We start from the raw sequence: 22,673 nt of genomic DNA on the forward strand, positions 1-22,673 counted from the left end.
CCTTGGCCGATCTCAAAGTCTGTTGGATGGTTCGAGTTGGTTTAAAAATGGTTTTTACTTGGTGTTTCTCCAGTATCTTGCCGATCCTGTCCGTGCCTCCATGTATGTACGGGAGGCAAGCCCAACCCTACGCTCATAATGTGTCTCTGTTGTCTCCGAGCGATTCTTCTGTTATTGGATAGTGAAAAGTTTCTATATTGCTGAGAGCATGACTTAGTTATCGAAGTCGAGTTGGAATTAATGGAAGCGGCATTCAATTTTTATCAGAATGTATTTTTAGTTATGTTTTGTAGCCAGTTTTCTCCACAGAACCATATTCTCCTAACTCACTCCAATTTACTTTCTCGCTACAAGGCCTGGACTACGTTACAAAGACTAATATCTTCCAAAAACCACCGTATTTTCTACATTTTTGTTACTTATTTACAAATGCCTCCTGTTGTTGGTTATAAAAAATTTAAGATATTATTGAGAGCACGACTTGACTATCAAAATCGAGTTGGGATTAATGAAGAAATATTTGATTTTTATCAGAACGTATTTTTAGCCATTTTTATAGCTATTTTTTGCTACAGAGCCATATAGTTCGAACCCACTCCCATTTTATTTCTTGTAACTAAGCTTGGTCTACGTTGGAAAACGCTAATTTCTTCTAAAAAAACGCCGTACTTTATAAATTTTGGTTACTTATTCACAATTGCCTACGGTTGTTGGTCATTAAAATGTTTAGATATTACTGAGAGCATGACTTGGCTATCAAAATCGAGTTGAGAAGACTTGAACCAACGCTCATTTCTAATCAAACCGCATTTCCACCCCTCTATTAAAGCCGATTTAAGAAACAGAGCCAATGTATGTCTAACTTAATTTACTCGTTTCTTTTTCAAATTTACTAAGCTTGGAAAACTTCGGGAGACTTCGGTAGAAAAACGGCTGTAAATTGAACACCTTTTCTTACCTATTCAATGAACGTTGCTGTTAACATAAAAGTTTTGTTGTTGCTGAGAGCATGACTTGGTTGTTGAAATCGAGTTGAAACCGCTGAACACAATGCCCGATGTCATTAAGAATATATTAGATCCGTAGCTAGTTTGTCAAGCCTGTTTTTGCACAGAACTACATTGGTCTAACTTAATTCAATTTACTTCCATTTTTTGCACTTTGTTACTAAGCTTGAACAACGCAGCGAAACGCAAAAATATTACAAATTTAACATAATTCTTCACCTTTTTTTTACTTAAACATCAATGAGTGTTCTTGCTGGTTACTGCAAACATTGAGTTTGCTGTGAGCATGACTTGGTTATCAAAATCGAGCTGGAATGTCTAAAAGCAACGACCGGTTGTGATGCAGAAAAGGTTTTTCTTTTTTTTCCTCAAACCTATTTTTGTGGCAGAATACTGTTGGTCGAACATTTTAACCTAACCCAATTTACCCTAATTTTTTTGAAAAGTTACTAAGCTCAGACAACGTCAGGCAACCCAAAAATTTTCCAACTTCAACATATTTGTTTTCATCTTTTCTTACTTATACACGAATAAGTGTTCTTGCTAGTTACTGAAAATTGAATTTGCTGAGAGCACGACTTGGTTATAGAAATCGAGATTCAATGAATCTTTTGCTTTTTTCTTCAAGTTCTTGAAGGATATTTAGAATTCAACAAGTTTTCCACATCTTTGGCCGCTTATCCAACCCAACTCAATTTACACTATTTTTTTTGCAAAGTTACTAAGCTCGGACACCTCCAGGCAGCGCGAAAACCTTCTAAATTCAACATATTTCTTTCAATATTTTCTTATTTATACACGACTGAGTGTTCTTGCTATGTGAGAGCATGACTTGATTATATAAATCGAGTTACAATAAATTTTTATGTTTTTCCCCAAGTTCTTCGAGCATATTTTAAATTCAACAAGTTGTCCACATCTTTGGTCACTTATTCAAGCCAACTCAATTTACTCTATTTTCTGCAAAGTTACTAAGCTCGGACAACGCAGACTTTTTTCTTCAAGAATATTTAAAATTTAACAAATTTTCCACATCTTTTGTTGCTTTTTCACAATTGCCAGTTGTTGGTGGTTATTGAAAAGTTTAGATATTAGATAGTTTAGATATACTAAAATCGAGTTGGAATTGACTAATAGCGGCGCCCGATTTTTGGAAGAACGGTTGAGAAGCATATTCAGTATATAATTCTACCTTTTTCATCATGCCTATTGAGGTCCCAAAACAACAATGTTGTTTTGGGACCTACCCAATTTAGTACCATTTTTGCAAAATTACTAAGCTTAAACGTCAGGAAATGCAATCCTTAGTTCATTTCGCAGTCAGAAAGCATGTTGAATTTTATATATTTTCTTTACATTTTGTTACTTTCTCAATGATTGAGCGTTGTTTCCGGATGACTGAAAAGATTTGATATGGCTGAAAGCATGACTTGATTGTTAAAGTCCAGTTGGAATTGCTAAAAGCTACGCGCGATTGTCATTCAAAATTGATTTCGTAGCCTGTTTGTCAAGCCTATTGTTGTCACAAAACAATATTGGTATAACCCAATTGACTAGCATTCTTTTTCAAAGTTACTAAGCTGGGGGAACACCAAAAAGTGCAAGAAATTTTAAAATTTAACAAGTTTCCCACATTTTTGGTCGCTTACTCACAATTGCCAGTTGTTACTCGTTATTAAAAAGTTTAGATATTGCTGAGAGCATGACTTGGTTATCAAGATGGAGTTCAATTTACTAGAATCAACGCTCGCTTGTAATCAAATCACATTTGAACCTCCCGCTTAAAGCCGATTTTAGGAATAGAGAACGTCGGTCTAACCTAACTGACTTTTTGCCAATTTACTAAGCTTAGACTAATTCGAGAAACGCAAAAATTTTTGAAATTAAACGTATGCTCTTCATCTTTTGTTACTTATTCACAAATATGATTACTAAACCATTGTGATATTGTTGAGATCATGCTTTGGAGATTGGAATCGAGTTACACTTGCTAAAAGAGACGCTTACATGTGATTCAGAACAGATTCTCTTTTCCTCACAAAACAAAACTGGTCTACCCCAATTGGCTACCGCATTTTGGGAAAGCTACTCAGCTTGGACAACGTTGGGAAACGGAGATATCTTCAAAATTCAAAATGTTTTCTCCATCCTTTGCGACTTGCTCACAAATGCTTGCGGTTGTTAGTCATTCAAAAGTTCAGGTATTGCTGAGGCCTGCTTGTATTGCTTGCCATGACTTGGGTATCAAATTCGAGTGGGGATTACTGGAAGCAATGCTCTTTTGTGATCAGAAGATATGTTGAGCTTTTTCTGAAACTCTATTTTAGAAATAGATCAACTTTGCTAGGATACAGTTGACGCGTTTTTTTCCACAGTTACTAAGCTTGAAAACCGTCGAAAAATACAAAAATCTTCTAAATTCCACTTGCTTTTAAAATGTTTCGTAAATTGTTCCACCAGTGAGTTGAGTGAGTGTTGTTGCTGGTTTCTGAAAACTTTTGATTTTACTGCGAGCATGACTTGGATATCAAAACCAAGTTTGAATTTGTAAGAAACACATCTCAATTGTGATAAACAAGCATTTTCAGCTTTCTATAACCCAAATTACTCCCAATGCGGTTCCTATAGTTGACGAGCGTCCAGTTATATCAAACAAAAATGATTTATCTGCCTTTTTGACTGCAAAAGTTTCAACTTTAATCAGGGGTAACGTGTTTCCCCCAACAACCAAATTGGGTAACTCGAACTCATTAAAAATATTTTGTCATTTTGGCAATATCGCCATCCTCTTAAAGGAGAGTTTTGTTATTTAACACTAATTCTGTTACTGTAATTATGTTATCCGACACCGTTCGTTTGAGGCGCTTTACATTTTGAGAGGAAATTGCGAACTTCCTTCTCTTTCTGAAATTTGTTCTACCCAAAAATTCACCCATTTCTGCGTTTTGTAGATAACTGTTCTCGTACTCTTTTCGTGTTAATTTTTGGGGCCCATCAGACTCATTCCTCCAGGAAACGTTTCCTTTCACCGAATGATGGATGTGCTGCTGCTTTACACGCGAGAACTAAATGCATCTGTTTGACGACGGCATTATTTTTCAACAGAACATTTTTCCTTTAAGAAAAATACTTGAAGGAATCAATACACGCCTCCAGGCCAATCAATTGCTAATCTCGCCTTTCCGAATTCTTATCGAGCTTTTCCCGCTCTCAGTCGCCTTGAAAATTCCCAGTCTGGATCACATAGATTTATGGAAATCGCTCATCTTCTGCCGCATCTCATCCAACACGCCAACATTGTACACGGTTTATCGCACTAAAATGCCATTCAATAATAAAGCGCATCGTTCTTTCCCATTTTCAGGGGTTTAAGAGCGATTATTAAGGTAAAGCACATTCCGTTCTTCTATAGCGGTCTCAATGGGCTAGGGGAAATTGGAAGCATTTTTTACCGGAATCAGCCAATGAACCGCGGCGATTTTAAAATAAATGTCTACGTGATGACAATAGACATTGATAGATTGACAGGCAGTCATTTGTCAACAGCACGACTGAATATTAACCCATGCGAAGATGTGACTAACCGAACGTAAAGAAGATACATTGCTGGAAGTCAAGGATAAAGTTTAAATTCGCGAGCTCAAAAGACCAAACGCCCCCTGAAGGCTAAAATTGTAACTAAACGTTAACTAGTAATTTGACACTTGTTTTGTTGACATTGGTGTTTAATCAACTTTTGCAAGCTTTTAAAGAAATAGAAAACGATCGAAAAGCGTGTAAGTATTGTTTCATGTTATAGATGTCATCAAATCCCATAAATAAACAAGTCCGACAAGTCTGAACTCTCACTCGACAACAAGTAATTTGACGTTTTGTAGCGCCACCATCGGTAGTTGAACTCGCGAATAAACGACAGCGATTTTTAATGAAATGTCTATATCAGATATTTGTTAAAAGTGAGACTTAAAATCGACATATGCAGAAAAGTAAAAAAGCGAATGTAAAGAAGACACAAAAGTCAAAGCAAAAGTTGAAATAAACCACATCGATGTTGACAGAAATATCTAGACAAGGACACTGGACATTGACAGGTTGTCAGAACGTCATTTGACAAAACCGTGACTAAATATTGACCAGTGGGAAGAACAAAAAATGGCAACCAGTAGCCAAATGTAAAGAAGACTCATAGCTTAAAGTCAAAGGAAAAGTTTAAATAAGCCACAGGAACTTTGTTAGACTTCTTTAGGGAAGACAACGGATATCGACGGGTTGTCAGACAGTCATTTGTGAAAAGCGAGACTTAATAATGACAGATGCGAAAATGACAGCTACTAGCCGATTGTCAACAAGACACATTGCTTGAATTTAAGGAGAAAATAAACCACAGCGACTTTGAAGCAAATGTCTAGGCAACAACACCGGACATCGACAGGTTGTTTGTGAAAAGCGCGACTTAATATTGACAGATACCAAGAAGTAAAAGGGTAACTATTAGCAGAATGTAGAGAAGTCAAGGAAAGCGTTTAAGTAAAAGCTCGTTCACACGGTGTCCAATGACACTTGACATTGACAGATTGACAAGCAGCCCTTTGTCAAAAGCGCGATTTAATATTTTCAGATACGAAAAAGGCAACCCCTGATGAAGACACATTGTTTAAAGTCAGTGAACTGTTAAGGAGAAAGTTTGAGCATATTTCAAACCTCAAAAGCCATTTGTATGGCTCGAAAAGCCACAAATTCATTTGCGTTTGCTCTGTCAGAAGTGTGCGTAATTTGTTCGTTGGCGCCTCGTATTTCCTTTGAAACATTACTTTTTTTAAACTGATTTGCGTGAGTTTTTGTCGAGAATGGGGCCCTGCCCCATGTTAAACGAACTTTTTATCCGATGAAAGAAATGCCCTTTTGGGACAAGACATTTTATCCTTCGATCTATTAACCCTGAAAGGAACTCAGAAGGTGTTTTTTGTAATTAGGATGGTTTCACATCCGCTATAAAGTGGGTAAATGAAGATTGACCTCTCCATGTAAAAGAGCAATTTTTGCCCAAAACCTCCGGTTTTTTGTGGGTTTCAAAAAATTGCTTCGTTATAACTGTGCGCAGCTTGTATCGTAATTACCGATGACTAATTGAGGCAGACAAAATTCGGTACAGAGGCCTATAAATCAGCCCCCTGCCGGATAATTTGATACTTGCCCTGTCTCTTCTATACAGTCATAATTATTTCAATATCCTGCCAAATTTCCCTTGGAAACGGAAATGGTGCCCCAAAAATTACCCATAATGTGTTGAATGTGTGTGCAAGCAAACAGTTGAAAAATTGGGTCTCCAACTAGGGCAAAGTATGTAATAATGCAATCGTGTCCGGCAGTGCATGCAACGCGCTCATTTTTTTGACGATAAGACTTTTTGTTTACTTAGTTAACCTACTAAAAGATCATTTGGGGTTTGGAGCAATAAACGGCCAATCACCCTTTGGGCGGTGACCCACATATGTTCTGGTTGAGGCACGAAAAACCTCTGGAATTGGGCAAAACTGTCAAAGCTCTACCAAACCGACGGTTACGAGGGGCTTGGTTCCACATTATCAAGTAATTAGTAAACACCAATTGTTGAATGAAGAACTCCCGGGTCGGAATGCGGCCCTGAACAAATCGCGTTCTTGGTTATGCGAGAGAGATCGGTTTAACCTGGCGCTTTTTTGGATTTCAGATCTAGGCCTGAGGAACACTGCGTTGAATTGCGCTATTGAGTTGCTGCCGCCCTCTGAGTGAACTAGTTATAACTCATCGGTTAATGAGTTATTAGTCATTTGTTAAAGCTGTACGGGAGCCGAGACTGCAATTTTCACATCTAAAAAAAAGTTCGTTAACATTTTTTTTTATTAACGTTTTACTACTTTGTTCAAACAACTAAAAAAAGGTCATCTGGATTTTTCCCGCAACAGAACTGAGTCCAAAGATAGTCCACAAGTATTCTTGTTAAATCAATCTCGTACTTTTTTGTGCGTAAAAGATTAACTTTGCCAGTATTTTACTGTTTTTCGATTTTTCTGTTTAGAGACAGTGTTGTTTAGAAATATTGACCTAAAAGTGAGGAAATCCCAGTTTTCAAGAGTTTTTCAAATAAATGATTATAAACCTTTTCTTTTTCCGTTTGGAAAATATTTCTGAAAAAAAATCCGGAATTAATTATTAGGGTTTTGTCCATAATTCGAAGATGCAAAAAGTTTTCGAAAATTTTTTGCAAAGCGGATAAAGAGGAGAGCGTTTCAACAAAATGTATCTTATAATTTTTGACAGAAAATACCTGAAGAGTGTCAGTATTTTAATTAAAAAATAATAATAAATTTTTTTTTAAGGAAATTGAAATTGAAAAAAGAACTGAATAAAATTTTTTAGTTTTTGTTCCAAATTCGAAGCTGCAAAGGGTTTTCTAAAGTTTCCTGCAAACCGATGAATAAGGCGAATTTTCTAGAAAAATCGTTATTTTTGGCTAAGAAGACCCGATTATTGTCAGAAAAGACCGAAATCCTAAGAAAATAATGTTTTTTTTGCATTTTCGATTAAAAACTTTTAGTTTTGTGACCTGCTTTGGAGAAAACCCTAATGGTTTTTGGGGAAAAACGGCAGACATTTATTTTCCTTTTTGTCTCGAATTCAACGCTCAAAACAGTTTTTGTAAAATTTTTACGAAGCTATAAATTTATCTTGTAATTTTGCGCGTAAAAGACCTTTAGATAGTGAGTATTTTTAAGTGAAACTCTACAAAATAGAGCATTTTGAAGTAGAAAGTGAAGCAAAAAAAAATTCTATGAAAACTGAAAAACCACATTTTTTAACAAAGTATAGTCTTACTTGATAATGGAATAAAAGTGACGAGATTTTTAAATAATCTGTTATAAACTTTCGCTTATTCTGTCCGTTTTCCAAAAGAAATTTATTTGATTTTTGTTCCAAATTCTACGCTGGAAGGGGATTTCAAAACTTTTTACAATGGGACCAAGGATTAGAAATTTATTTCGTAATTTTTCACGGAAAATGCCCTAATTTTGTCAGCATTTTTAAGTGAAACTTTAGAAAATTGAGCATTTAGAAGAAAGAATTACTTGGCTAAAAATTGGCTTGGCTGGAAAATTCTGAAATTTTAAAAATATTATTAATGCCCTTAAAATAAATCTAAAAACAAGAAAAAAAGTAATCAACATTTTGCCAGCAAAGAAATTGAGTTACTGCGCCGGTGCAATGGGCTGGCTCACTAAGTCATTTGCGAAGTACTGCGCCAACTCCTAACAATTACCTAAAAGTTATCCAGGCCTACTCAGATTTTTATCCCGGGCATTTATGTAGACAGCACTTTAAGTTGAAAGCATATACGCCCAACGGACCGACAAAAACAACGACACGACAAAACATTCTTACTAGATAAGTAAATAGTGGCGTTCACATTAACCGGCAACGGCACAGTAACGACACGTTCAGACAACGACGAAGCCGACAGACACTATTGGCAAGAATGAGAGAGAAAACATTCCGTCGTGTCGTTGCTGGTCCGTTGCGTGTCTGATAGTGTGAATCAGTGGAGGACAAGTAACCGGCATCGACGGGTTGTTTGGTTCGTTGTTTCTGACTATCTAATTGGCTCTCACAAAACTAGAAGCTAAATTTTAAAGTTAATAGTTTTACAATTATGTAGTTTTTCCTGGTTCATTTGACTTGGGATTTTCAGATTTTTATTAAGAATAAAACAATTCTAATGTTACAATATAAAGGTAACACCTTAAAACTAGATTTTTCTTTATATTCTGCTTAGGGTGCTGGTTATAGGAATTATCTCGCGTAATGTAGCGACACGACACGTCAAAGCATGCTTGCCAAAAATATCGGGCGGTCTCGTCGTTGCCTACACGTGTCGTTACCGTGCCGTTACCGGATAATGTGAACTCCACTTTATCTAATAAGAATGCTTTTTCGTGTCGTTACAGTGTATTAGCAGAGATTAGTAGATACTACTATACTTATCTCTGGTATTAGCCGTTTGTTCGGTGTATATCTTCCTCGGATTAGGAAAGAAATTTAACTATAAGTTTGATCCAAGCACAGATCTTAGGACGATCTAATATTAGACACCGTCAGGGCAGGAGTTTCGAGCTTATTGTCTCTCATCAACTGGGTTCAGCCTGAACATAACAGTACCGAAACCTTTACTTTATTTCGCCCATGTATTTTACTGGGGAGCCTAAAATATACAGGGTGTCCCGTACGCACATGATCAACTGGAGACGATCTGACCTAACTTTTATTAACAAAAAATGTCCGGTTCCTCTGCTATTGATGATCAAAGTTTTTCTAAAAGTGGTCTATTGTGAAATATCCAGAGAATGGTACGATATATTTGGGTGAAACTCGCTGTGAATTTGTTCTAATGTAAGACTCATATTTTGATAAAACAATCGAGTTTAGCCGTTTTGGGCAACGAGTATCACAACGAGTATCACTAAAATACATCGTACCGTTCTCCCGATTTTTCAAAAAAGAAAATGTTTTTGTAGAACTTTAACTATCAATAAGAGAGGAGCCAGACCTTTTTTGTTAATGAACGTTAGTTCAGATCGTCTTCTTTTGTTGCAAAGAATATCGCAGTATCCTTTTGATCATGTGCTTACGGGACACCCTGTATAGGTGAAATAAGGTACAATTTGTCCCATTCTCAGATCCAAATCAAAAAGATTACAAGTATTATGTGGTTTTTTCGGGTTAAATCTCTTATTATTCTTCTTCTTCTGCTTACATAGGCAACTTTGCCTGTTCATCTTCAGTGCGTCTGCAGTAGGTTGTCGCTTTATCTTTTTCTTGGATGTTCTATTAATCCCTTCGCGCTGGGGATTTTTTAAATATTTCGGTTTATTTTTTCTTTTTGAAAACCAGGTGGAAAATGTTGATGAGGTTCCCACTTTAAGTAAAAATCAAATTTAAACGGTTTAAGATTAAAAAACCTGACCTCCAAGCGTCAAATGTTCAATAGCAGTTTTGTAGACTATATAAGAATTAATAACTTTTCTGGCGAAATTTCTTAAAAGGGCAAAAAGCGGTTTTTCTGTATTTAGTTTTCTACTCGCGCACAAATGATTTACTTTACATGAAAATTTGTAAAAATATGTTATTTTTGATGTTCACTACGCATGATTTTTTTCAAAAATGTAAAGTCATGTGCAGGTTTTTGGAGTGTTATTTTCAGGCTAAATCCTGCTGATGAGAGCTAATAGGCTCGAAACCCCTGACCTGAGGCTGCTTTAAATAAGCAAATCTCGAAATCTGCACTTACTGATACCAGGAACTTTGGACGGCTTTTCTCCTCAGTTCTTCGAAAGTGAGTTTAGTACTAAATTAACACTGACCTGCCGGTGCCTCCTCAACGCAGCGTGACACAAAGTTTTCGCGGTTGAAAAACGCGCGCGTTTACCAGCGAGTTTTGCCACTTGATCGGGAGGAGGACGCGATGCGAACAGAGCGATACTGTTGGGAGTGTTGGCCTTTGGAGGCCTCCAATGCGCCGTTGCCCCACTCAAAAGTCGGCAACTAGGTCTGTCGGCGATCTAACGCAACAAGGGATAAGGGAAAGTGTTGCCCATTAAGGGCGCTTTACGGACACTGTTGCTTTTGCATGCGGATTGAGTGAAGGCCTCCTGCCCTCTTAAAACACTCACAAAGATTCAACAATAAATAGCTCTTTAATATGTACAGATCAGATAACAATTAGGGGGGCGAATGCCCAGTAGATTTTCGCCTATAGAGAACTGGCCAACGAACGCCCCTATTTTTCATGTCATCCACTTCAGTACTTTGAGTACCTCTTGCCCTGCTGCTTCAGATAGCGCAGCTGCACGACAGACGGCACGTAGGAGTCGAGCAAACTCTTCGGCTCTCTTTTGAATAGCGGCCCCTCCTGCTGCCCTCTGGTAGGCGCCCGATATTCCACTTGTTTCTGAGCATGCTTGCTCTTGCTGGGTGCGATCGTGGTGTATTTGCTTGCTGGTGGCTGCTGGGGTTCTTCTGAGTACTGCTGAACGTACTTCTGCTCGGTGGGGATCGAGTTGGGCACAAAAGATACGTACTCGCTTCCTGAAATTCCATGTAAAGATTTTATGTTCAATCTAGTTGAGTCTCGTGAGAAATAGTCCAGGCGGATTACATTTTTCTTGGGCTCTAAAGGGGGATGACGGTAACAGATTATTGGAAGTTTTTCGGAATGATGTCAGATAGGCCTGGGTAACTCAGTGAATTTTTAGGAGTTGGCGCAGTGCTACCCAAATGGCTTGGTGCGCCAACCCAACGCACAAGCGCAGTAACTCAGTTCCGATGATGGGAAAATGTTGATGACTTTTTTCCCCTCTTTTTAGATTTATTTTAAGAGACATTTATTAATACTATTCTATTTCTGACAATAATGGGGTCTTTTCAGCCAAAAATTACAAAACTAAATTTGCTAGAAAATTCGCCTTATTCATCGGTTTGCAGGAAACTTTAGAAAACGTTTTTCAGCTTCGAATTTGGAACAAAAACCAAATAATTTTATTCAGTTTTTTACTGAAGGTTATAACGATTATCTTGAAAAATGATCAGAGAGCAAAAGTTTACAAAAAAATATTAAAAAAAATGCAAAAATCGCATTATTTTTTAGTTAAAATACTGACACTCTTATTGTTATAGTTTATTGAAACACTCGCCCCCTTAACCGCTAAAAACTTTTTGCAGCTTCGAATTATGAACAAAACCGTAATAATAAATTCTGGATCCTTTTCCAAAAATGTTTTCCCGAACTGAAAAAGCGAAAGTTTATAATCATTTATTTGGAAAAATAATGGAACTGGGGATTCTTCACTTTTACGTCAGTATTTCTAAACAACACTCTCTCTAAACAGAAAAATCGCGTTTTTCATTACGTTTTACTGTAAAATACTGCCAAACTGAATCCTTTATGCAAAAAATTAAGAGATCGATGGTACAAGCAAACTCGTCGACTTTCTTCGGACTCAGTTCTGTTGCTGGAAAAATACAGATGACTTTTTGTAGTTGTTTGAACAAAGTATTAAAACTTTCTTCGGGTCTCATAAAGCTTTAACACATGACTTATGACTCATTAACCAATATGTTAAAACTCGTTAACTCAGAGAGCGGCAACAACTCGACAGCGCAACTCAACACAGTGTTACCCAGGCCTAAGGCTAGACAATTGAAACACTTTGCGCGCGATTTCCGTTGTGGAACGTTGTTTAAATAATTAAAGTAAGTGCGAAAAACAGGTTTCAAAATCAGTTTTTTGAAGCTCTCTGGTCTGTAAAAAATGTTCTTGCAAGGTTCTAAATAAGATTTTTTGAGAACGTCAGAGGGACTTCTCTGAACGTCTCTTTTACTCGTCAAGATTATATTACAATGTACAATAAAGGAAAAGTTGATCGTTCAAAAATTGTGCTCAAAAAACGGCTTTTCGCACTTTCCTCGATTATTTAAACAATGTTCGACCGTCGGAAATGGCGCGCAAACTGCCATCCTTCTCAAAAACTTCCAATAATCTTACCTTCATCCATTTAGCGCCCGAAACAGGCCTTTTAAAGTATAACATTTCTGGTCTAAAACTGCTAATTATGGTTTGAGTTGGAGCATTACACAATGCAAAACCTACTCAAAAACTCTGGTTGTGTTGAACGTACGAAAATTAAAAACTCATGGAAGCTAAGCACCTTTGGGATCCACCACAGACTCAACTGCAGTACTAGGCGCTTGGTACTGTTGCACATAGTAGTACTGCGGCTGAACTATGCCCTGCTTCTGCTCAGGCTGGGACAGCCCATTGTCAGCTACGTACTGGACATTTTCGTACTGTTCATACTGCTGAGTTGGTTGCTGGTATTGTTGAGAAAGTTGCTGATACTCCTGGGACGGTTGCTGATACTGTTGCTGATACTGTTGCTGGTACTGTTGAGTGTCGGGCTGCACGTACGAGTACTCAAGCGCTTGCTGCTGCGATAGGTACTGTTGGGGCGCAGAGTACCCCTGCTGGTAGGTGAGGGTGGGCGGCGCCTGTTGGTAGTACTGCTGCTGATACTTGGGCAGTTTGGCCGCGGCCTTCTTCACCTGGTAGTTGGTTTGGGTGTACTGGAACTTGGGACGAGTGGCGGCGTAGGAGGAGGCCGTTCGGTGGGGAACAAACCCGAACTTTGATGGGGAGGCTACTGCACCATTGCCGCCCTAAGAATTACAGAAGAAAGTTGAGTTATTCTAGTTAGAAGAATTGAAGCAGTCAAGCAATCGAGCACCTTTGAAGGCGGGTTGTAGTTGGATATCTTATCGTTAGTGTTGTAATCGCGCTCAATGTCTTCCAGACTAGTTTGAGGGCCTCCATAGCTGCCTGCTTCCACAGCCACGGCCAGACATGCAAGCAATGTTAGGTAGTTCATCTGCAATAGAAAAATCTATCTGTGAGGGACTGTTTTTAACTTGAATTGATCCCAAGTGATATAATATACAATGGTTCCATTACAAAGGGCATGGTTGGTTTAGTACGAGGTGTTTCGCGTAAGTGGGAACTTTCCCTGGATGATTTGGGCGTGAAATGGGGAACAATGGTTAAAGCAAAAGGTGTTTATTATTGCTCAAACTTTCAATATCTGAAATTGAAATACAAAATTCACTATATAAATTTCATAAATTCAGTACGAAGAAAAAAATGGGAGCATTAATTTGTTTCTAATAATAGAAAATTAAGTTTCCAGTTCAAACTTTGAGCTGGTGGTGAAGTTTTCTGCTAAGAAAGGAAGAAACCGGGCTGAATTCGTGACGTTTTGCAAGAGCTACCACTACTAGGCTTGGGTAACACTGTGTTAAGTTGCGCTCACACACGCTTTAATAAAAGTAATTTATTAAAGCTTTACGAGACCCGAGACTAACATATGTATATACCCACCTTACAAAATGTAGCAACTTTTTTAAATTTTTAAATAAAATAAGTTATAATTTGAAAACGGTTGATTTCACAGCTTAAAGTGTAAATGTAAATTTGTAACTTTGTAAATTGTCTATCTAATGACGTATTAATATACAGGTACATTTGAAAACCAAAAGTTATGTTGCGTTGAAAAGTTTTAGATTGAAGTCCACATTGTTAACACCCTTTACAATGTATTGATATTTTGGTTCAATAGAAATCTTAACGGATCTGTGGTGATTGGAAAGACGTATATTTTGTATCTTGAACTGCTTTTTTTTGCTTCTACAACGAATTTTTAGATACTATGTTTTTAAGCAAAATTTTAATGAAATGGCGATAATCTGCCAACCTCGCAAGTAAGAAAAAAACATTTACGGCGCATATGCAGCGTTTCAAGCTGCATTCCATGAGCTAATGAAAAACGCGTAGTTCTATTTAAAAAAAATACACTCTGTATCATATAAGATATTTTTAATATGTGCGTCAACAACTTTTATATGAAACTATTTTTCGAAAGTTTAACACCATCGGAAATAATGGACTCTATCGCACTAAAAAGCACCCTGTATGTTTATCGGTTTCTCAGTTAGAAGCTTTTAAATGTTGAGGAACGTCCGTCTCTAGAAGTTGAAAACATCGGAAAAAGCTTGCGCCATCCTGAATATTACCACATTACTTTAAGTCGCCTCAGTTTCTCGTAAAGCGTACGCATTTTTTAAATAGAAGTTTGTATTCTGATGGTTACTTTTAGTACTAACTTCGACAAGTTACGCACGTAAATTCATGGATATTTTTATGCAAACTTCAATTTTTGTTAAACTCTTAACTCTCTCACAATTCTACTGCACTGCAGCAATCAAACTGAACTGCATTCCAGTCAAAATCCCTCATTTGCCCATTAGTTAAAGCTCAGACCAGGTCAATCTCCTGCTTGGAGACCACAAAAAACCCACAACAAATAAAAGCGTTTGCTTCCTACACCACGGGATTCTTTATTTAAATTTAGCCACTGTAACGAACTGCTTCCAACCATAACATGTATTCCAAGAGCATGAACCATAACTTTGCCGACTATCATTTCGATTCAATTGGAACCACTTTCTCAAATCAGTACCTGCGGGCCAAGCGACAATTCAATCGAGCAGCGATGGTGATAAATCAATGTAAATGTCGATTAGTTTATCTAAATCGAGTCCATTCATCATACGGGCGAAACCGGAAACGCAACTGGTCGGAAAAGTAACAGGCCGACATGGCGTTGCAGCCGAAGAAGAAACACGTTGCCCAACGAAAGTACAATTGAGGAATTGAAGCAGAACTTTGAAGAATGGAAGCGGTTGTTCGAGCGCGACTGGCGGTCTTCATTAGATTTTAGCGGAAAACCATCCGGGTTCTTGTTGCATGCTAATAGATGGGCATTGTCCTGCTGAAAAATGACGAAAAGTTTACTTGTTTGGCGGTTTTTCGTAATTTGGTGAAAGTTTAGTGTATTGATCTTAATTAGGGACTTGTCGAAATGTGCCTTGCAGTAATGGATTTCCTGACAAGTGAAGGAGAGGAAAAGTAGCCAAATTTTTCAATCAGTAGAGAAGGTCGTTGGTCCGAAGCGATTAACAAACTAATCGGATTATTTTTTGTAATTTTATCAATTCCACTTCCAATAGGCTTTTAATTTTGAGATGACGATGCGGGTAACGAATACATTTTCTGAAAGAGAATTGAAAGGGATGGACATTATTGCCACTCCTCTATTGGTAACCAAGATGTTGTTTTAGATGCTTCGAGAGTTTCGGTAGATGAGCTACATCATTCATTCCAATTTTAATTTCATTTATTCATTCATATTTTCAATACGGTTTTATTGGTTAAATCGCCTCAAATTTTGCGTCGTTTGATAAAGTTCTGTTTTTTCGAAAAACAAAGTTATTGAAGCAAATAACGCAACCAGAACGTTGGAAAATCAATTGTGTTAAATCGGCATCAATAGAGGCAATATTTTTGAAAACCCAAAAAATTCACTGTTCAACAGCGCCACTGTGAATTATTGAAAATTTTCGACAATTTTCTACAACTTTGGAGGCTCAGCTTGTTTGAAAAGTAGCTTTCTTTGATTACTCATTTTCTAACTGCGGAAAGTGATTAAGAGTCGTACTTTTTGCGATTCACAGTTGAAATAGGGTTTTAAAATCCTCAAAAATTGCTTTTCACTGTTAGTTAGAGAATTTTTCAAAAATGTTCGTCTTTATTAAATATACATTACAGATTCCTTTTGGCAATAAATTTTAAAGAACACTTCTTTACTAAGCTCAGAGTCAAAATATTGCTTTGTAGGACTAGGAAAGTCTCAGTTTTAAATCTTCATTAGCGATTTTTTATTTCCTGAACTGGGCGATTTTTCTTGGAGCAATTTGTGTGCCACTTGTCTTTTCCGAAAACATTGCTGACCACCGAAGAAGTGGGAAAATAGGGCGACTCTGCAATAGTCCGCAGAAATTTTAAGTTCTAAATCCTAAAATCGTCGTTTGTCAATAGCGAAGACTTTAAACTCTGAGCACTTTAACTTCTTGAAAAATGTGTACACATTTTCCGTTGACAAAGAAAATTAAAAAATGCTTGGGAAGCGAAGACTTAGATTGATAAGCGCTGAAAGTTGGGGATTTCAAATTTCATAAGGATTATGTCGAACCTTCTCGCAAGCAGGCCACCGCTTTTTGAAGGGTTTCGTGCGCGAGGTTTTTATGACAATTTATTTTCTGATCGAATTTTACTCAATCCTTAGATAAATAATGAAAATGTTGCATCAAACCTGAAAGTTTAATTCTTTACGGATAATTAGGAGTCTCTTGAGAATATTCGAAACATAAGCACATTTCCTCAGTAAACCATGTTGCGTGCTTAGCTTTGCAAATAGAACTTTGGAAACCTAAAGATATCGAGGGTGACGCAAATTTTCCAGTGTTTCCACTAAGATACGGTTTTCCAATATTGGAGAGTTTAAGATTTTTTAAATTTATTAATGTTTTTTCTAATTTTTTGGTATTCTCTATTTTGTATTTCTAATATTTTAATGTATAAAATTGTGCTATATCAAAATCGATAGCGATGATTTTTCAAAATAAAAGCTTTGCCTCAGATTTATTGATAAATTTCTAATCTTGAGAGGTTTTTGTTGATGAAAGCTGTGTACGGGCTTCTTTTCGGCATCACCTTTCCGACCCATGAAGAAGATAGGAAATCGTCCTCAGTCAGAATTGATACCTATGAATTTTCTAAATAAAGTTAGAAAATGTTCGTTCCTCTTATATCTCAATCGCAGATTTATTGCCGATTTTCTAAACTTAGCTGTTTTGTCTTGACGAATTTTTCCACATATCCCCTTTTTAATCATTACTATTTCGATGACTGAAGCCGATAAAACGTTCTGCTAGATTACTATCGAAAGCGATGATTCTTGGAAACTAAATCGGAAAGTTTTGCCGTTTAACCTTTACCGCACATTGAATAACAATTTTCAAAACTTGCATGGTTTTTCTTGATTAAATTTGTTTGTGTGAACCAGCTTCTTCTAGCCATCAAATTTTCTTAAATCGCAATCGATACCGATGATTTTGCCCAAAGAAATCGAAAAGTTTCGTTCTTGAAGCTCTGCCGCATATTTATTGATAACTTAAAAAAAGTGTTTCCTGTTAATAAAATTTCTGGGTTCGGTTGTTAAGCTCGATCAGGCATTTTTAACTCTTATTTTAAGTAAAAAGTTTTCTTTTGATGAGATGAATGTGCAAGCTTTCTCTTAAAAAATTGGTTTTCGCATTAAGATTCATATTTTCAAAACGTTTTTATTGGGTAAATCGCCTCAAATTTTACGTCGGTTGAAAACAGCGTTTTTGAACATTTCTGTTCTTCAAAGACAGAGGGGTTGAAGCGAATTACGCAAATAACAACGTTGGAAAATCACTTGTGCCAAATCGGAATCAATAGAGGCAATATTTTTGAAAACCCAAAAAATTCACTGTTCCATAGCCACTATGAATTGATTGACAATTTTCTGAACTTTGGCTTAATTTTTTTGGAAACTGACATCCTTTGATTATTTATTCTCTAACTGCGAAAAGCTATTAATAGTCGTACTCTTTAGGATTCACAGTACAAATAGTGTTTTAAAAAACATAAAAGTTTTTTCTTTTCACTGTTTGATTAAATATACATTACAGATTATTCATGGCAATTAATTTTCTGGCTACAGAAAGAAATGGCGGTACACTTCTTTACTAAACTCACAGTCAAAATATTGCTTTATAGGACTAGGAAAGTCTCAGTTTTAAATCTTCATTAGCGATTTTTTATTTCCTGAACTGGGCGATTTTTCTTGGAGCGATTTGTGTGCCACTTGTCTTTTCCGAAAACATTGCTGACCACCTAAGAAGTGGGAAAATAGGGCTACTCTGCAATAGTCCGCAGAAATGTTAAGTTCTAAATTCTAAAATCGTCGTTTGTCACTAGCGGGGACTTTATAATCTGGGCGCTTTAACTTATTGAAATCTCTGCACACCATTTCCGTTGACAAATAAATTCTTGATAGACATAATTAAATTAAAAATAGCTTGGGAGTGGAGACTTAAATTTATAAGGGTTGAAAGTTTGCGTTTTGAAATTTTATAAGGATTATGTTGAACATTCTCGCAACCGGACTGTCGCTTTTTGGGGAGATTTGTGCGCGAGGTTTCCTTTGGCAATTAATTGCCTGATAGGCGACGGAGATGGAAATTTACTCAATACTTAAATAAATAATGAAAATTTTGCATCTAACCTGAAAGTTTAATTTTTTACAGATAAATAGGGATTTCTTTAGAATATTCGAAACTTGAGCACATTTCCTCAGTAAACCATGTCACGCGCTTAGCTTTAGCAAATAAAACTTTGGAAACCTAAAAATACTGAGGGTGACGCCAAGTTTCCCAATGTTAAGGTTTTTCCAACTCAACTCAAAATCGATAACTATGACTTTACTAAATAAATTTGGAAATTTTCGTTCTTCAAATTTTACCGAAGACTTATTGATACATTTCTAAACTTGACGGTTCTCTGTTGATGAAAGTTGTGTACAGGCTGCTTTTGAAACCCCAAACCCTTTTGACCCATGAAAAAGATAGGGAATCGTCCTCAATCAGAATCGATATCTATGAATTTACTAAATAAAGTTAGAAAGTGTCCGTCCCTCTTCTGTCTTAATCGCAGATTTATTGACGATTTTCTAAACTTAGCTGCTTTTTCTTGACGAATTTTTCTGCATCTTTTTGATCATCACTATTTCGATGGCTGATGCCGATAGGATGTTGTAAGAGATATCGAAAGCGATAATTATTTTAAATTAAATCGTAAAGATTTGTATTAGATATTAGATTTACCGCACATTTAATAACAATTTTCTAAACTTGAGTGTTTTTGCTGATAAAATTTGTGAGGTTTGCTTTTGACCATCACTTTTCGACTTAGCCGAGACTCGAAGAAGATTGGAAATCGCCTTAAATCATCATCGATACCGTTAATTTTTCTACACAAACTCAAAAATGTTTGTTTCTCAATATCTGGCGCATATTTATTGTAAATTTTCTAAACTTGGGTGCTTTTTGATGTCCAAAATTACCATTACTTTTCCGAAATATAAAGAAGATAAGAAATAACCATAAACGACCATTGATATTAGATTTTTTAAAATTTTTCTTAATAAAATCGGAAAGTTTTGTTCTTTAAACTTTATCGCCGATTTGTTGGCAATGTCCTGAACTTGGGTGTTTTCTGTTGTTAAAATTTGCGAACCAACCTCGTTTTCACCATTACTTTTCCGACACCCAAAGAAGATAGGAAGACGACTTAAACCACCATTGATACCGTGGATTTTTCTAAATAAAATCGGAAAGTTTTGTTCTTCAAACTTTGCCGCAAATTTAGTGTCAATTCTTCAAACTTAAGTTTTTATTTAAGATTTTTTGTTTTTTTTTTGTTGATAAAAATTGTGAGCACGTTTTCTGTTGACGATCACTTTTTCGGCCCAAGAAGAAGATAGGAAATCGTCCAAACTACCATTGATCCTGCAGATTTGTCTAACTGCAATCGGAAAGTTTTGCTGTTTAAACTCTACCCCAGATTAAGTGACAATTTTCTAAATTTGAGTATTTTTTATCATACAATTTGTGATTAAGCTTCCTTTTCTTAAAATTTGTGATTAAGCTACACCTATCACTTTTCGGACACACGAAGAAGATAGGAAATTGTCTTAAATCACAATATATCGCGATCATTTTTGACGATATTTCAAAGTGGAATTATTTATGTTGATGCCATTTGTGAGGAAGCTTCTTTTGACTTCCCTCACCTCACTTTTCCGGCAATCCATAAATATAGAAAATTGCGCTATATTTCAATCGATACCGATGGTTATTTTAAATAAAATCCGATAGTTGCATTCTTCAAATTATATCCCAAATGTATGGACAATTTTTAAAACTTAGGGGTTTCTTCTTAATAAAATTAGATTGAATGACAATTTTCGTAACTGGGGTGTTTTCTGTTAATGAAATTTGAGAACACGATTATTTTGCCGTCAGTTTTGCGATCACCGGAGACGATAGAAAGTTGCGCTGTATCACAATTGATAGCGATGATTTTGCTTTTTTCGTTACGTACCTCTATTGCAGATTAATTGCCAATTTTAAAACTTGCGTGTTCTCTGTTGATGAGATTTGTGAACAAGCATCTTTACTATCACTTTTGTTGCACACACGAAGAACATAGGAAAATATCCTAAACCACAGTCGATACCGATGCTTTTTCTACATAAATTTAGAAAGTGTCGCTCTTCAAACTCATTCGCAGTTTCAGTGGCGATTTTCTAAAGTTAACTGGTTTTTCTTGATGATTTTTTTATGCATAGGTACTTTCTTTTGATCATTACTATTCCGATAACTGAAGAAGCTAAAAAGTATCCCATCGATAGTCATGCTGCTTGTAAACAAATCAGGAACACTTCGTTTTTTTCAACTATATTACAAATTTATGAACATTTTTCCAAACTCGAATGTTTCCTGTCGCGTGTCTCTAACGATCACTTGTCCAACACCTGAAGAAAACTGTATCGAGTAAAATTAAACAGGTTTATTCATCAAAGTCCGCTGATTTGCCAACAGTTTTTGAACTTGATGGTTTCCTGTTGATTATATTTGTGTATAACCGATCTTTTGACCACCGCTTTTCCGACAACCAAAGAAAACTGTCACATCGTGCGAAATCACAGTCAATAGTGATTGGTGTGCTAAATAAAATTTGAGACTTTGGCTATTCAAACACCATTGCAGATAAATTGACTGTTTTCTAAACTGAGATCAAGACCTTTCCTTCGTTCCAAAATCACAATCAGTAGCGGGGATTTTTCTAAATATAATTGGAAAGTTTTGTGCTTCAAAGTCTATTGCAGATTTGTTTATAATTTCCTCAACTGGAGTTGAGGAAGACGATTCAGAGTCGCAGATTTATGTTGACAATCTGTTGATGAAATGTATATACAGCTTGCTTATCGCTATCACTTTTACAACAGCTAAAGAAATCCATCAAAACCTGTTTGTTTTAGCTCACAGTAAAAAGACTATAACGGCACAAGTTTTATCAAGTATTTTTTCAAAACACAATACCTCTTCATTGACAATTAATTTCCTGTCGAAGTATTTTGAGAAGCGCATCAAATAAACAACACAAGCAAGTAAATAAAACAGTAAAAAAAACAAAAAAAAAAACAACATGTATGTTAACTCCCGAGTGATGGTCCACTTGCATCAAAACTCTCTTTTCACCCTCTTGAAGCGCATCGAGCGATTATTGAACGAAATAAACCGACGCAATTAATCTGCCCACATGGAAGCCAAACCATAAATCACCACTATTAAACGAAAATTTACCACTTACCATCAGCACCATCACTAGAAACAACAAGAACGCGTGCTAGTATCGAATTGGTGAGCTATGTGAGTCCGGTGCCCAATTTAAAAGCTTTCGCAAGGTGAAGGTGTAAACGAGCGCGGTACCATCAGTTGCCCTACCAGAGGTGTTACCTGGTCGGTATGAAGTCATGGTGCGATTTGCCCATCTTCTCCACTAGGAAGAACCGTGGAAAATGCGCGCTTTTCATCGTTATGGTCGGTTGCCGTTCCACATAACAACTCCGTTAATTTGCACCATCAATGCGGTATAGAGGAAGTCAATTGGATTCGCCAGATTGATTAATCGATTAACGATAGCGGGGTTTTTGAAGGCAACATTTTCACTTGCATGGTGTTGAGTTTGAGCTCTGAAATAGCCAGCTTTTGGGAGATTTCCTTTGGATCAAACAGCGAATTAAGTGATTTGATGAGTACCTCATTTTGCTATGAACATTCTATTCATTACTGTGTCGAACATTCTCCTAAGCGCCAAGGACGTGAAGATCAATAATCTCATGTCTAGAGAAAGTAATTTTGGATTTACTTGCATGCATTAATAGCCAGCCCTACAGTGGCCTTTTTCAACAGGTTTTTCTTTATACTTTCCCCAGCTACATTTATTTACAGGTTTCGGTGTGCGCTTCTATTTCTTGACTGATTTTAAACCGTTCATTCCAAATTCAGTTTTCGACCAGCAGATTTGTCAGTGTT

General features: G+C 36.6%; 1 protein-coding gene across 1 annotated transcript; it reads right to left on the reverse strand.

The window, feature by feature from the left end:
• Nucleotides 1–10,716: 10,716 nt before the first annotated feature.
• LOC109540762 (putative cyclin-dependent serine/threonine-protein kinase DDB_G0272797/DDB_G0274007) lies at nucleotides 10,717–22,151 on the reverse strand. Its single transcript, XM_019909216.2, has 4 exons — nucleotides 21,949–22,151; nucleotides 13,322–13,462; nucleotides 12,746–13,253; nucleotides 10,717–11,126 (listed from the first exon to the last, which is right to left on the reverse strand). Exons 1-4 carry the CDS (start codon nucleotides 21,958–21,960, stop codon nucleotides 10,840–10,842), a joined length of 948 nt encoding a protein of 315 aa, XP_019764775.1. The 5' UTR covers nucleotides 21,961–22,151; the 3' UTR covers nucleotides 10,717–10,839.
• Between the last annotated feature and the right edge of the window lie 522 nt (nucleotides 22,152–22,673).

Source organism: Dendroctonus ponderosae, unplaced genomic scaffold, assembly GCF_020466585.1.
Source record: "Dendroctonus ponderosae isolate FM_Combo_2020 unplaced genomic scaffold, Dpon_F_20191213v2 Dpon_F_20191213_1, whole genome shotgun sequence".
Taxonomy (NCBI): Eukaryota; Metazoa; Arthropoda; class Insecta; order Coleoptera; family Curculionidae; genus Dendroctonus; species Dendroctonus ponderosae.

What these genes read in the sequence shown, in the direction of transcription:
- LOC109540762 (XM_019909216.2), bottom strand. An exon ending in ACTACAACCCGCCTTCAAAG is followed by an intron (nt 13,254 to 13,321) that starts GTGCTCGATTGC and finishes TGTAATTCTTAG; the next exon opens with GGCGGCAATGGTGCAGTAGC. An exon ending in GTCTGTGGTGGATCCCAAAG is followed by an intron (nt 11,127 to 12,745) that starts GTGCTTAGCTTC and finishes ATGGAATTTCAG; the next exon opens with GAAGCGAGTACGTATCTTTT.